Raw genomic sequence first — 15,632 nt, forward strand, 5'->3', positions numbered from 1 at the left:
CTTACGGTGTATTTTCTTTTTTTTAGGGGAAGATCTTTAAGAAGCAGCTTAATGTTGTCTCATTAGGGCTGTAGAATAGGATTTGTGAGACAGGATATCCCTGCAAATCCACAATACTTATTAAGCTTTTAACAAATATTTAGCACTTTCAATATTGCCCTCGTCAAGTTTCGATCATTTTGATTAATTGTGCAGCCCTGCTATGAATGCGTTTTAGTTATAGTTAAAATGTTCAACCAAATACTTTGTGGGCTGCAAAATACTGAAAGTGTCTCTACAGACCTTGAATATAATTTCAGATTTATGATAAATCCCTAGCCCCCCCCCCCCACCCCCGTCTCTCTTTCAGGTGGGGAAGTAAGAAAGAGGAAGTGGCGTGTGTGTCGTATATACAGTTTGTGTGTGTTAAAGTTGGAGTTCTCTGAATGTGAGATGCATTTAGAGGAAGAGGAATCGAGAAGTTCAGCTCCGTGCACAATGTATGATTTTTTAAAGATTTTTAGACGCCGCTAATCTTCCGCATTTCTTTCTGTTTTCAGCTGCATGTGGCTGCTCTTCACATTTTGCAATTTTATGAGGAATGATCTACGCTGCTTCTTTTACTGCCTTCTGAACGTGCTGCTGATTCTTCTATGGACACAGATTGAGTAAGTAGTCGAGATATTTTCTACACTGACTGATTTTCATGTTGTAGAAGTAGGATCATCAGGAAAATCACACAAAACAAGACTTATGAAATAATCCTCTTCCTGCGACACAATGCAAAGGAATTATACAAAGGCAGTTTGTATCATGATGGATAACTAATGCAAAATAAAGAAGGTGGTTAAACAAATGTTGACATGATCTATCAGAGATAAAGGGGTTTGATAACTTTCATTAGCATCTGTTTAAAAAATGTGTGCAAATGTCCATATTTAAACATACTTCAGTCACATCTGGATACACTGAGGAAGCACACATGGACAGATTCCTTGTTAAAAAGAAATAACTCTTTCACAAATACATAAGAGCCTTTCGGACCGACGAGTCGACGCTCGTCTGCGAACCTTTTTTGTCACAACATTTATTTCTTTATTTGAAGACTGTTCAAGAGGTCAAATTAACCTCTAAAACAACAGCGTTTCAACCACAACTGCTGCCAGATGCAGCTGCTGCATGTGTCTCTGTGAGCAAGTGCATGTGAACCCACCACAGGATGTTAGCTTAGCCACTCAGCACAGTTTCTGCATAGCCAACACATTTATTACCACACTCTGCAGCGTTCACAACGCCTAAAATGACCTTTTTCTCTGAGCTCATGTTCACAAGCAACCCAGGTGGTTTTACTTTTAAAAGACAAGCAGCACTATAAGATCCTCTTGATGATATCTCGAAGAGACAGCAGGTTTATTGTGGGAGAGAAACTGGGAACACAGGGATTTTAGCCTTTGCAGACCGTTTACATGAACAGAAACGTATATAGCACACGACAGGAAAAGGACACCCCAAAAGTATAATAAGGCCCTGTTAATGTTTGGGTGGATTTGAGTCATAAGTGATGGGAGGTTTCAGCGAACGCACCCACTCCCACCTATCATCACCTCTGTGGAAACCAAAACATTCTTCTTTTTATCTCTAAAGAGAATCCTTAAGTAAGCTTCTTGAAATAATCTAATAGAATCGGAGGATGAAACCCTCTTTATTAGTCACACACAGCAGAGCACACAGTGAAATTGGTCCTCTGCATTTAACCCATCCTAGTACTAGGAGCAGTGGGCAGCTATCGTGCAGCCCGGGGAGCAATGGGGAGGGGGGATTTGAGGTGTCCAGTGCCTTGCTCAAGGACACCACAGCAGGGCCTAGGAGGTGAACTGGGACCTCTCCAAGTAGCAGTCCACCTTCCATATTTTCAAGTCTGTTCGGGGACTTGAACTGGCGACCCTACGATTCCCAGTCCAAGCCACTACTGACTGAGCCACTGCTGGACGATTGAAGAAGTTACCAGTATGAGGATTGAACCCATGACCTTGGCGTTATTAGCACCACGCTCGAACCATCTGAGCTAACCGGCCTAGTAACAGAACAGCTGTATAAATATACTTCTTCTCATTTTGTTCCAACTTTTGAAGGTCACAGTCTCAAGTATCTCATTCAATCAATCAATCAAGTGTTATTTATACAGCCCAATATCTCAAATTACACCTTTGTCTTACTGGGCTTTACAGTGTGTATACAACACACTCTGTCCTTAGACCCTCGCAACAAATGAGGATAAACTCTCAATGGGGGATGGAGGGATCCCTCTCCCAGGACAGACAGACGTAAAATAGGTTTTGTGTGAATGAAAAAGATAACATCGTTTGCTGTACGTAAATGTATTCATACATGTGGCTTTGACAGAGCGTGAGCTGTTTTGCTTGTGTCAACTCACCAAAAAGTGTAGTTTTTGGAGATTTCTGCTGGAATTTTTTGCTGTGTGTGTGTGTGTGTGTGTGTGTGTGTGCGTGTGCGTGTGTGTGTGAGTGTGTGTGTATGTGTGTGCAGTTTCTCTAATGAGTTCTAAGAGCACAGGAGGTTCACTGGCAGGATGAAGAAGCCTTTTTATGGCCATTTGTAAACTGAAACACATGTTAGTGTAATTCTGTGTGTGTGTGTGTGTGTGTGTGTGTTAATGGTGTATCTTCAAAGGATCCACACCCTCATCTCTCTCTCTCCTTTTCCCTCTCCCGCTCTACTACCCTCTCTGTCTGTCAATGGTGCCATTGTGAATGCTCAGCTAATATTAGGGTGTGTGTGTGTGAGTGTTTGTGTGTGTGTGTGTGGGGGGGGGGGAGATAGAGAGAGAGAAGTTGTGTTGTGCATTTTAAATTTCGACACACAGGCCCGTGTCTTTTGGCGGAAGTTGTTGCCTCTCTGCATTCACTCCGAGCTGCTTCAGTATCCTCAGCTAATCTTGCACAATCGAGCATTCAGTCTGCGTACACATCGAGTCAGTTTGCAGTTTCTCTGTTTTTTAGTATATATAATTCATTCATTAACAGATGCACTTTGCTCCAAATTAAAACTCATGTTTTTACATAAGATATAGGTGAGAAAAAGCCAAACAAAATGAAAATATAATATTAACGTACACACTAACTAAAAAAGGTTGTATTCTAGTTAGCCGTTTGTAATCATAACACTGAGAAAAATGTCAATTTTTTAACCACACAAACCAACAAGGGGTTTTCCATTACAACCACCCCCATTCTGCTGGTGTTACATCTGCCGTTTAGTAAGTGTCATTTCACCACCGCTGCAGGAAACGAGTCGATGTGCTGCTCAATTTATCCTGAGCGAAACTGTGAAAACCACCTTCACTCATATTTAGACAGAAAAACCTTTGAGATTCTTGCTCTAACCAGGACAGATGAATAAAGTGCCTTCAGAACAGCTAATAGTAACTGACTAATGTCTCTGCCACAGTTGGTTCAGTTTCACAGGAGGTCCAACAGAAACGTCTGTATTTGTCAGCACCATGGAAACGTGCACCTTTGCATTTGGCTTTCAATCTTCAAATCTGCAGCGCTGGTTAGTCGTCAGCAGAACTCCTCGGTTGTGAGTCGCTTTTCCTGTTAAAGTTTGTCTTTTTTAGCCAAAACCTCACCCTGACTGAGGTTGTTACAAGAGGCTTAACTGAAAAAGTGTTGATGCATTTCCCACATTAAGCTCTGAGCATATTTCCTGAGAAATTCTACCAACAAACATTTAATACTCTGCAGAAATTCAACACTATATCTTATGCTTTTTTTAATTTGAATTGTAATATCATGCAGGCATCATACAATTGTACAGCCTCCATTATAAGTAGAGCATGCTTAAGCCCTAATACTGATGCATGTTGTCCTGTTTACTGGCCCTCGCTCAGTGTTTAGATTATTTTCTGTGGCTTTCTTCCATCCATGTCTTTATTGGGATAAGAGGGATGGTCATATTAACACTAAATGTAAACAGCTTATCTTTATTAAAACCTTCACTAGTATTAGTTTAATCTACTACTTATGTGGATATTGTCCTCAGAAATTGCATAGTATTCTACAGAGACCGCAGCTGATATGATAAAGATGATGTTTTACTCAAAAGCATGAAAAGAAATGTTGGTAAACCCTCATGTGAAATCTACATACATGTCACATGTGCAACAAATATACTATTAGCACTTTCATGACTACTACTTGGTGGTTCTGTGAGCTATGTGCTACTATTAGCGTGACAGCATGCTGAAAATAAGATGCTAACATGCTAAGTTTATAAGATATATTGTTTACCTTGTTTTATTACAACCTCGCTGTGCAGCTAGGGGTGGAGTCGGGTGATGATCACTGAGATTCATTAGAATTCCTCCTCTTGGGGCCATCACCACATTATAAGCTACAGGGACTGACCTCTACTGTAAATCAGTAACAACTAACTAGAGCTAATATAAATCTTTTAAATCCAACCACTTTTCTCTGGGTACCGCTCGTAAATTGTCCTTAAATTTGCACATGGCATGTTCCTTGTGGTGATTGTTTCCTAATTTTAAAGTGGCACGAAATCCAAGTAAGTGACATTTTTATTGGCATTAAACTAAAAAAGTAGTTTTAGGTCTTAACACGTCATGGCTCAGGGTCCATTGTAAATGTAAAGGACTGTGTTTGGTTTGGATGTCCAGGCCTGATTTGACCTATAAAGTGTTGCTATCATGCAAGAGGAGAGGCCAGTGGAAGGGGTGCTCTTACTCCACCAGTACCGGGAGTCCTCAATAAATAATGCAATTTATAGCAATGCAATATCTGAGGAAGTGCAGTGTGCGAGCTCTTTATTAAGGTTGGTTCAAGCTACCATTCGTCTAAGGATTGTTGTGTTCTGCTTGTTCGATACAGGATACACTTTGTGGTTCACAGCAGAATGTCAGAGAGACAGAATCTCAAAAACAGTTTTCAGTTTGAGACGTTAAAGGGGACAAACCTTCAAAAGGATAAGGAAAGGTCACTGAAACTATCAGACAGGCACTTAGAGAAAAGGCTAATAGGTGATGCAAGGATGAACATAAAGACTAAATGAGTAAGTGTATGGGTAGAGCATGCATGAGGAGGAAGGAAGGGAAATCATGGGGATAAACTAAGGCAGTGTGAGGGAGTCGTGCAAGATTTAGAGGAGGAAAATGATGCGAAGACGTGGAGGTATCATCCACTGGCAGCCGGATGACTGCGGTGCTGGAGCCGCGTGGTGACTTCCTGTTTGTCAGCAGCATACAGGAAGTAGCAGGCCTCTGGAGGATCGTGTGTGTGTGTGTGTGTGTGTGTGTGTGAGACTTAAAATGAAATGAGAGGCCTAGCGACAGGCTGCTTTCAGTGTGTGAGAGCGATAGTGTCATTTGCTTCATCTATTATCTGGTGATCTATGTACAGTTAGCAATTATGCTCGGATAGAAACAGGTTTAAAGCTGATCCTGTGAAACTGCAGGTTACAATTGTGATTGACAGGTTCAGGTTTCATGAACATCACTGAACAGTTTGCATCATTTATCGCAAGTCTGCAGACATTTTTGTGTATTTCTTCGATGCATTCATTGCATTCGGTCCTAAAACCTTCCATTATAAGGATAGGGTGATGAAAATGACCTAAAAAGCTGCAGTTAAGTTCAGGAAGACTTTTCTTGTGTCAGTAACGAGAGTAAGTAGACTGCTTGTGGGTCGCTAAATGCAGGTTGTTGTTTTAATTGGTATTTTTAATCTGTGTTGTTTGCATGCTTATAGTTTTGTTTACTTCCTGCACTGACAGGATACAAGAAAGCCTCTTTATTTGATCTCCAGTTTAGAATCATCTATTGTACAAGATCTAAACTGCATTAAATGGAAGATAAATAAGGAACTGTAATGGTTAAGATGCAGCACAGTAACAGTCATATCAGAAGCCTGCTGCTGCTGCTGCTGCTGCTGCTGCTGCTGCTGCTGCTGCTGCTGCTGCTGCTGCTGCTGCTGCTGCTGCTGCTGCTGCTGCTGCTGCTGCTGCTGCTGCTGCACGGCTTTCTTTGCATGCACGTTGCACTCCTGGACTCACAAGTGTTCGGGATGTTGCTTTCCCCTCAGTCACTCTTTTAGCTTGTTAAAAATGTAAACCTAGAGTATAAACAGTAAGTCAGTTAATAGAGGCGGTTATTGAAGTTGCACTGCCTTTCAAAAAGTGAACTCAGTGACACTAAATCTAATAATAACAATAGCATAAACATAGAAAAGGCATCCCAGCATCTGTCTTGTTTTGCACACTACACTTAATGATTGTTCTCATAGTTTTTAAGAAAGAGTATCTGTCACAGCTGATGCACAGCTTGTATTTTGGTCATGTTTTAAGGAACTCAAACCGCCAGTTCCTGTCAGATCAAGTTTTTATTGTACATTTCCTGCTAGCTCACTATTAGCCGAGCTTATTGGAGCTATTAATGTTGTTGTCCATCCCATGTTTGAGGCTTTTAAATACGTGCTCCACTACATGTCCCTCTGTTGTGCTACTTTACTGTGAAAACACCCAGCAATATCTACAATGTGAACCAATGTTTTTTTTAATTCCTGGAAAAATGTTTTTAAAGGTCTTTCAAAAAAGTAAGTTTGGTGTTTAATTCACATTTATGCAAATAATCGATCGAACCACAAAATCAAACCTCATTTTCACCAGATGTATGGTCTCCTCTTTCTCTTCTCTTACCTGTACTTTGTTTCCTCGTACTGTCTCTGGCTCTCCTATACATGGGCATGAGTGTCAACGAGATCCATTTAGGGAAGTGAGAGTGACTCTTTTGGCTGCTGCCTGCTTCGGACAAAATGTAATGAAGTGTTGCATCTAGTTGCCGTTACAGGAAATGCACCTGATGCACTCACATGAAGTGTTATTAACTAAATATGAGCTGCACACTAAGCAGCATTAGATTATGTTTTGTTGTGTGTTTGACTCAATGTTGGAAGAAGTACTCAGATATTTTAAAGTAGAATAGTTGTTTCTGTCTCCTCTATATATATGTGTCTACATATAGTGCAAATTAACTCTCAGAAGTCTCATTGAGATACATTTAGAGAAGTGAAATTGCAACTAAAAATGAAACTACAAGTAGAAGTACCTCAAAACGTACAGTACCTGAGTAAATGTACTACCAAACTGTGTGTACTGTAGGTGTGTAACCGTAACACCTGGAAACACTATCAGTTAAAACATCCTACTATAATAATCCATATTTGATTAAAGTGTGTGTGATGTGTCCTCCAGGGTGCAGCGCCCCGTGCAGACAGCGTAACGTGGAGCCAGGAAGATGCCAGCTCCTCCTCCCCCACCACCCCCGGGGCCTCCCCCCCCTCCGACCTTTGCAGTAGTAAGTCATGTTATGTGTCTGTCTCTCCGCTCAGTGAGCACACCAGCAGAGACATCTTGTGGATAAATCTCGTCACGGCACGTCTTCTCCTGAATGCTACCTCCATCGTCTCTTTATCTTGGCTTAAATTAGGGCTGCACGATTAAAAGAATTACTTGTTGCAATAATAACGACTGATAATGCAATTGTGATACGATACTCGATGTTACAAGGTATGAAACATTATTTATAGGATCCTTGAAAAATATTTTTAAATGAATACAGAATACAGTTTGAAAGCAGGAACTTAATTGCTTTGTTTTTTATTTGTCAACATATGTATATGTAAAATCAAGAAGATCAGACAAATCCATTGACACCAAGCATGTCCGGATAGCTTAGTCGGGAACTTCCCTAAAAGACGTTCCAAAAATAGGCTGTTTTGGCGATTCCACACAGCAAGTACTGACATGATTCTTTTCCGAAATGCTGCAGCGTACCCTTAAGGTGGGTGGAACATCCAGAATATGTTTTTGCAGGTTTCGATAATGCAAATCCGATGACATTACAGGTCATTGTGCAGCCCTTGTTTGAATCATTAAACAAACACAGATCGATAAGTTGTTTGCCGTCCTGATGTGTGTTCTCAGTAATTGAATGTGTGTGTTTGTTTCAGGCCAACACAGAGAAGCCAGCTCTCAGCCGCTCGGCGCAGAGTGGAAGGAACGCTCTGTTGTCCGACATCTCTAAAGGCTCCAGATTAAAGAAAACCGTCACCAATGATCGCAGCGGACCCTCGCTGGATAGTAAGTCAGGACATCTTTAATAGCACTCGTCATTATCTTTACTGTCCTAAGTAAAGGATCGTTTACAGACGGCTTAATCATATTAACCTGGCAGACAACACTAACCTCCTTTAAACAAAAAATAACACGAGACATAGAGAGAGAAACTCAAAACAATATCCCTTTAATGACCAATTAATTTTGTTTTTGTCTCTCCCCCTAGAACCCAAAGGAGGAGGCGGTGGCGGCGGGGGAGGAGGGGGAGGTGGAGGTGGAGGTGGAGGAGGAGGAGGTGGAGGTGGAGGTGGAGGTGGAGGTGGAGGAGGAGGAGGAGGAGGAGGAGGAGGAGGAGGAGGAGGAGGTGGAGGGTCTCCTTCTGGTTTAGGTGGCCTGTTTGCTGGAGGGATGCCCAAACTGAGGTCTGCAGGAGGCGGTAGTAGAAATGGTAAAGTATATATATTATTTTATGAATTAAAGTTGGCATGTTCTTCCGGTGCAGTGTGGTCCTCAAATACTCCTCCCATTGTTGTAGATTATCTGATGGTCAAAAACATAGAAAACATTGAGTAACGCATCTGATTCAGACTGCCAGCCCAAACTGTTTAATGAAGTATTTTTTAGATTGTGTCCAGACTGAAGAAATTCAGGACAGCTGTGTCTACTGAAGTTTCAAACGTCATAAACGAGTGATAAAAATGCTATGGATGCTATGTTTTAATGATGTGATACTAATCGAATTGGCCGTTTAAATATGTCTAAAGTGTCTCTTGTGTTCCTCACAATGTTGGAAAAAATACCAACGATCAATAAATGAAAGGAAGCGCAATTTCTTATTAAAGGGGAAATACTGGACCTCCATTTCTCGTGCTCCTGAATCGGACACCAGAGTAGCTGCTGTGATCCTCACCTAACAGAGTTCATGTTTTTCTGTTTTCCCAGACTCAGCACCCAGCAGAGGACCTGTGTTCCCACCAGGAGGCCGCTCTGGTGGTCCCAGCCCCTTTGGTGGTGGTGGGGGTGGAGGCTCCATTGGCCCGCCTAAACTCCCAGCAGCCCCTGCTAGCGTCCGTAACAGCGTCCCTGATCTTCCGAAGGGCCGACCAAGTCTCTCATCCAGACAAGACACTCCAGGAGGCCCCCCACCTCCTGTACCCAACACACCTCGACCCAACCAGAGCTTCCAGTCTCACGGGAGCCCGTCTCCCCCGTCACTCCCTGGAGGACCCCGGCCCAGCCCCGCTTTCGGACCTCCTAGCGTCCCACCAGGGAGGCACGGACCTCTCCCGCCCCCACCAGGAGGCCCCTCATCTGGGTCGAGACAAGGGTTCTCCGCACCTCTTCCTCCAACCCCGAACAGCAGCAGACCCTCCTTACCTCCCACTCCTGGAGGGAGGCCTCCACTCCCTGACGACAGACCCCTCCCTCCCCCAGCTCCTGTGGGGGGTCACAGGCCATCTATGCCCCGCGATTTTCCCCCTCCTCCTCCTCCCTCTACCAACTCCAAGCCTCCCTCCGTCGTCTCTTCCTCCTCTCCCTCTCGGGCCTCATTGGGTGGGGGTGCACCTCCTCTTCCGCCGGGACGACCGGGACCTCCTCCTCTCCCCCCTCACCGGCTGGAGGTGACGACCACAACATGCCACGCCTGCCCCAAAGAAACATGTCACTGAACAGGTAAAGCTTTATCGGTTTTTTGGTAAATGTTAGTGGACAGCATTTCCCATCAGTCTCTGTTCTGCTTTTGGGGTCTCCTCTTTCCTGTAGTATAGGTTTGTGTGCATGTAAAGGGTCTGCAAAGGCTAAAATCCCCAAGTTCCTGAAACGCCTCCATTGGACTCCTTTGGTTTACTTCCCGAACATAGTGACACTCACTCTGTAACAATCGCGCTTCTATTGGCTAGCGCTCCAACACATTGCATGCGAGTGGCTAAGGGGCGGGACATCTGTTAGCAGTTGACCAATCACAACAGAGCCGGCCAGCTAACCAATCAGAGCTCTTGATTTGATTATGGGCATAATTGAACCACTTTAACGTGTTTGATAAAAGACACTTTATGTCAAACTGCATGAGGTTTTTTTTCACAATTAATTGGTGTTTCTCCTAAGCAGCCACGCTCCAGCTCCACCACACGGTCGGTCAGGACCTCTCCCTCCTCCCCCCAACGAGAGACCGCCATCTCTTGGGAGGAACCAGTCCTCCACACGCACAGGTGAACCGCCTTTCATTTAATATTAATAACTTTAAATAATATTCAGTATCATAATAGAATTTCACTGCTAACATGTGATTTGTATTTCTACCTCCACAGGTCCTCTGCCTCCCCCTCCTCCCTCAGGTCGTAGCACGGGTGGGGGCAGTGTGAGGTCATCATCAGCGCCTTCTCCTATTGGTCGGCCTAGCCCGGGACCTGGCGGTAGACCTCCCTTGCCTCCAGACAGGCCCGGTGCAGGGGGGGCTCCTACTCCTCCACCGCCCATGGGGAACGGCTACCACAACCAGATACAGGGTGAGCTAACCCCTGCAGGAACCAGCATGATATGGTGGTTTCTTTCAACCCTGTCCTCTCCCAGTCTGCCTCAGTGTTGTTTTTACCACATGATTTCCACTGTGTTCAGCCATGGCAGAGGAACCCACTGACCCCTGTTAGTGTTGTTTTTATCCCATTGAACCACAAAGTCAGTTTGATTTGGACGGCAGGAGGGAAAAGAGCTTTCAGAGGGTCCAAAATGACCTGCTCCATATTCTCTGACTCGAAGGTAGTTTTGGACATATTTTAAGACGCAAATACTGGACTGGATATCAAACTAAATACAAAGGTGTGCAATCTGTATATTCAACCTCTCAGTTAAGATAAGAAGTATTGATCCCAAACTGCAGCAGCATAAAACAAAACAAGGCATTGCACAAATTAGAAATTAAAAAGCAGAAATAAACAATTCTAAAATCGAAACATCCCAAAATAGAAATAGTAATTAACCGACATTAGAGAGTAACCAAATTAATAATATACATGTCAGTTGACTATGAATAAAATATCTATAAACTGTCTGACAAATAAACAGTATTGAAGTTAACACAATGTAAAGCAGGATATTATGTACATAAGGAGCAACGAATGGAATATTAAATAGATTCTTTTATCAGATATTTCCTGATTTTAAAACAAAAGTTTGATTATTTCTTATTTAACATAAACTGTGCTTTTTAAAAGGTCTTTTTAACATACAGCTTGATAAACTACTGCAATCATTTGCTCGTTTTGAGTATTACAAATATATATTTTAGTTTGAAAATGAATTGTAATGTCAGTGAATCTTTCTCACTCGCTACTGAAATAACAATTATACGTATTTACTTTCTTGTATTGTCTTTGCACCAGCGGACTCCAATGATTGTGTTCTCGATGAACCTATTGATCTTTATTTAAGTTACTTACATACTTTTTTTGCACATACTCTATATACAAATTGCCACCTACTTACACTGCCTCACAGGATATGTTTTATCTTCAAATTCAAGCTACTGTACAGCATTTTATTATGTATATGTACACTATGTCTATAAATGTAGTTGATTGGAGAGTATTCTAATTTATTTTGTATATTTTATAGTGTTTAGATACTTTGTCTGTCTGTCTGTCTGTCTGTCTGTCTGTCTTGTCTGTCTTGTCTGTCTTGTCTGTCTTGTCTGTCTGTCTGTGGGAAAGCCTGTCATTGTGTCATGGCAGTATTATGAATGTGGCAGAAACCCGCTGACCCTCCATTTTCTCTCCAAAACAGACGAGTGGGAAAGTCGGTTCAATTTCCATCCGGTGTCGGACCTTCCTCCACCCCAGCAATACGTCCCATCACAGAAGACCTACCCCAGCAAGATCGGCAAGTCTGACGGCAAGTCTGATGTCAAGTCTGACAGCAGAGGTCAGTCACATGCGCGCACACACACGCACACACACCACACACACACACACACACACTTTTTGTTTGTTTTGACTAATATCACATCTTTAGTTACCAAATAGCCAACCGCCATTTTTTTCTCAATCACTAAAATCAGCCATAAAATCTTTTTGGTTGTTGGTTAAACAGAAAGCCACATAAGTCCCTCACTACTGAGAGATCACCAAACAATCTTAATATGCAGGTTAAATGATATGCAATAGGATAGAGTGGTGCGTATAGTTATATAAGTTAGAAACCAGAAGGGGTCTGACTCATTTTGGGGTTTTAGGACTCATTCCTGCACCACTCTATAGTCTCTTATACAGTGAAGTTACTTACAGGCCTGTTGGACTGTGACACACTGCCCCCTGGTGGCAGAACAATGTATCTCCTTTGGGAAGCTAAGCTGTCATACTAACTCCTCTGTGTCTATCCTTTCTTCCCAGGTTCTGGTAAAAAGGAGAGAGGAGCTCCCCCTCTTCCTCCTCTACCCAGGTGAAGAAGACGTAGCATCCAAAAAGCCCTGGAACAACTTTCTCTGCTTCTCTCTCTCTGTCTTCCTCCCCCTCTATGTTACGCTCATTGTGCTTTTTACCTGCGGCATGTGGTCTCATACATGTGAAATGGACCTGAAGTATGGGGGACCAAGTAAAAGGACAAACTCACAATGTGGAGTTTGCATCATGTGCCTCAAAGACCAAAGCCTGGGAACACTCCGGTACACTGTGTTCAGAAAATGTCTTTTACAACCATACTAGACCTTTGTTTTCTGATGAAAAACAGCAGTAGTTTCATCCCTTTTTATTCCATTAACTCACTTTTCCTCCTCTCAGTGTTACAGTCTGTAAATTGCTCGCTAGATATTATATTTTACAAACCAGCTACAGATTTTGAAATTACTCTTACTCGACAAACACACCAACATTTTGCATGTAGCATTTGTCTCGTCCCCAGCCTGTTTTCTCACACAGCACTAGATGAAGCTTAATGTTACGGCAATATGTTTGCCAACAATGGAGTGCACGGGTTACAGTGCGACCAATTGGATTGTGTTGGCTTCTTCTGTTCCAGTGTTTCCCCTTGTGCCTTGTTCAGGATTGTTTTTTCAGGCTGCTTACTTAAGGGAATACACCTTTTTTGTGCCTTAAATTATGTATGAATGTTTTGTTCAGCTGGATTGGATCACCTGCTGATGTAAACAGAAGCAATAAAGCAGCTTCGATTGCTTCAACATACTTAGAGAAGTAGTGTCTTAGTCGTGTCGATGCAAAGACAGGCATGAAACCAAACTAAAAAGCACCTCTTGCCACAGCTGCGTGAGACCACCAGGGGAGACGCAGGTGTTTTTCTTGCCAAAGCCTCATGTGCCTTCACAGTATGCACATCTGCATCTGTGTGTTTCTGTTCCAACAGGTACTTTTCATTTGATGGTCAAATGGGACGTGAGGATGCATTTACTGTCTGTGATTGTTTTAAAGGACGTTGTGTGGTGTTACGGTAGCGTTGGTGTACAATAGAAGTGATTCTTATCTTGCCTGTTTTGTTAAAAAGCTGCGTATGAAGGACCTGTGTATGTATCTTTATGATTTAATCACGTGGTATTGAAGGACTGTATTATTTTAAGTTATGTTTCAGAACTGTGCAGTATTACGTTTAGTTTTATTTTTGCTTCATCCAGCACTGCTTCAAATGGTCTTCTGTATTCGTGATGTATATTACCATGAGTTGGTCAAGGTAGGATTCTCTTAAAGACAATCATATGGAAGGAAACTTATTTACACCAATAAATAAAATGCTTTAAGATGCTTCATGTGCTCTACCATCGGTGAACTGTGGATTCATTGGAATATGCGGATCCTCAAGCACAAGGGACGGTGGAGTGAAATATTATGTATTACCGAACAATATGCATCATTTACATGTATGTGCAATAAAGCTGGACAATGATTCAACCGCGTGTCATGATGTATACGACAAGTACGTGATATACAAATATAACACAACCTTTTCCTACAAGATGCAAAAAGGAAGGATCACAGGTAATTAAGCATAGAGTGGAAATGTATCCATAGTTGTTTATCTGAATTACACTGTGTTTAACACTCGTGGCCTTTTTCCGAGGGATCTATATGTCAGTATATAAAGTATAATCACCAGTAGAAGAAGAAGTACTTAGACATTTTACTCGAGGGAAAGTAGCGAAACTGAATTGTTAGTTGCTCTATTTACAGTGAAAGTCCTGCATTCAATATCTTAAGTGGAAGTTTAAAGGTATTGGCTTCAAAATGTATTTAAGTAACAAAAGCAGAAGTACTTGTTTTGCATAATGACCCATTTCAAAATCATTTATTACAACTGTGAATGCATTATCGTGTCTATCACAGCCCGTACATTTGTAGATAGTATTAATGATGTGGTGTTTTAAATCTGTTCATACATACAGTTAGTTAAATCGGTTCATAAAACAGCTAGTTACTCTCTGAGGTCATGAAGAGTGCAGAGAAGACGTTGTTCAGGGGCAATATGGTGGGCAGTCGGATGTTGTATAATAACCTCCGAAGTACGTTAGGGGGCCAAGATGAACGACACATGTCACTTAGTGAGGCATACATTGTTATTGATTACCTCCTATGAGCACACACACTTTGGACGCGCACATACATGTTTCTCCTATAAAGTGTATGCACAAAGACTGTTCGGGGGGACTTCCACAATTGGCTCTGGGAACCCCGTATCGCCCGTGTTGGTGTCTGATACTATGCTGTTGTAATAAACCTTATTATATACAAGCTGGTGTCTCCGGAGACTTCTTCATCATCTTCACAAACATCGCTACAAGATATACATCAATGACTTTGTATAGTGATGCTGGATATCGTAACCTATATTATACTGAATTCCTTTCCTTTGTGAGTATTATATACTACTCTAAAAGGCGTTGTGATGGCTGAGAGGTTAAGGTGTTGGGTTTGAAATCTAATGGGGTCTCCCTGCGCAGGTTCAAATCCTGCTCACAGTGTCAAGATGGTAATCTCTGGAGTGATAGCTGACAAAAAGAGATGAATCAATAACATCATGAGGATATGTTCACAGCTTTTTTTTCTTGTACGTTGTCCCGGTATGAACATTAATTTCACGTCTCCAAACACAAGATGAGAATAATGGATTATTTTGAGCAACTAATCTAAAGAGGAATCTCCTGAGGCGCTGCTGGGATTTGAACCCAGGATCTCCTGTTTACTAGACAGGCGCTTTGACCAACTGAGCCACAGCACCTACTGTGCCAGGAGCAGGTGATTTCAAACTGTTCCCATAGCAAGACAGCCAATAACACCAGCATATTGGTACTCTCTGTAGTAAGCATGGACAAAAAGATGAGTCTATTCAGAGTATTTCTCTGTTGTCACTGTAGGAAAATTAATTTGAGATTTTTTGGATGATCATGAGGAGAATTCTCTCAAGGCTTACAAGGCTTCATAAGGGTTTCACTGTCATTGGGACTGAGGCACTGCTACTACAGTCACTTTGACCAACAGCACCTCTCCATGCTTTCAGAAGGGTCTCGA

At 42.3% G+C, this 15,632-nt stretch overlaps 1 protein-coding gene and 3 non-coding genes across 4 annotated transcripts; 2 read left to right on the top strand and 2 right to left on the bottom strand.

The window, feature by feature from the left end:
- The first annotated feature begins 393 nt into the window (after positions 1-393).
- On the top strand, positions 394-14,018 carry LOC134858885 (WAS/WASL-interacting protein family member 1-like). Its single transcript, XM_063875084.1, is given in 10 exon segments — positions 394-647; positions 7,264-7,366; positions 8,022-8,151; positions 8,354-8,575; positions 9,070-9,726; positions 9,729-9,801; positions 10,234-10,337; positions 10,437-10,634; positions 11,908-12,045; positions 12,513-14,018. Coding segments are annotated over 9 exon segments (1,635 nt in total). The 5' UTR covers positions 394-647; positions 7,264-7,306; the 3' UTR covers positions 12,566-14,018.
- On the bottom strand, positions 1,981-2,054 carry trnai-aau (transfer RNA isoleucine (anticodon AAU)). Its single transcript has one exon. It is a non-coding gene; the product is annotated as a tRNA-Ile (tRNA).
- Positions 14,019-15,003: 985 nt separating the features above from the next.
- On the top strand, positions 15,004-15,085 carry trnas-uga (transfer RNA serine (anticodon UGA)). Its single transcript has one exon. It is a non-coding gene; the product is annotated as a tRNA-Ser (tRNA).
- A 183-nt stretch (positions 15,086-15,268) lies between these two features.
- Positions 15,269-15,342, bottom strand: trnat-agu (transfer RNA threonine (anticodon AGU)). The gene has a single exon. It is a non-coding gene; the product is annotated as a tRNA-Thr (tRNA).
- Between the last annotated feature and the right edge of the window lie 290 nt (positions 15,343-15,632).

This window comes from Eleginops maclovinus, chromosome 22, assembly GCF_036324505.1.
Source record: "Eleginops maclovinus isolate JMC-PN-2008 ecotype Puerto Natales chromosome 22, JC_Emac_rtc_rv5, whole genome shotgun sequence".
NCBI classification, from domain to species: Eukaryota; Metazoa; Chordata; class Actinopteri; order Perciformes; family Eleginopidae; genus Eleginops; species Eleginops maclovinus.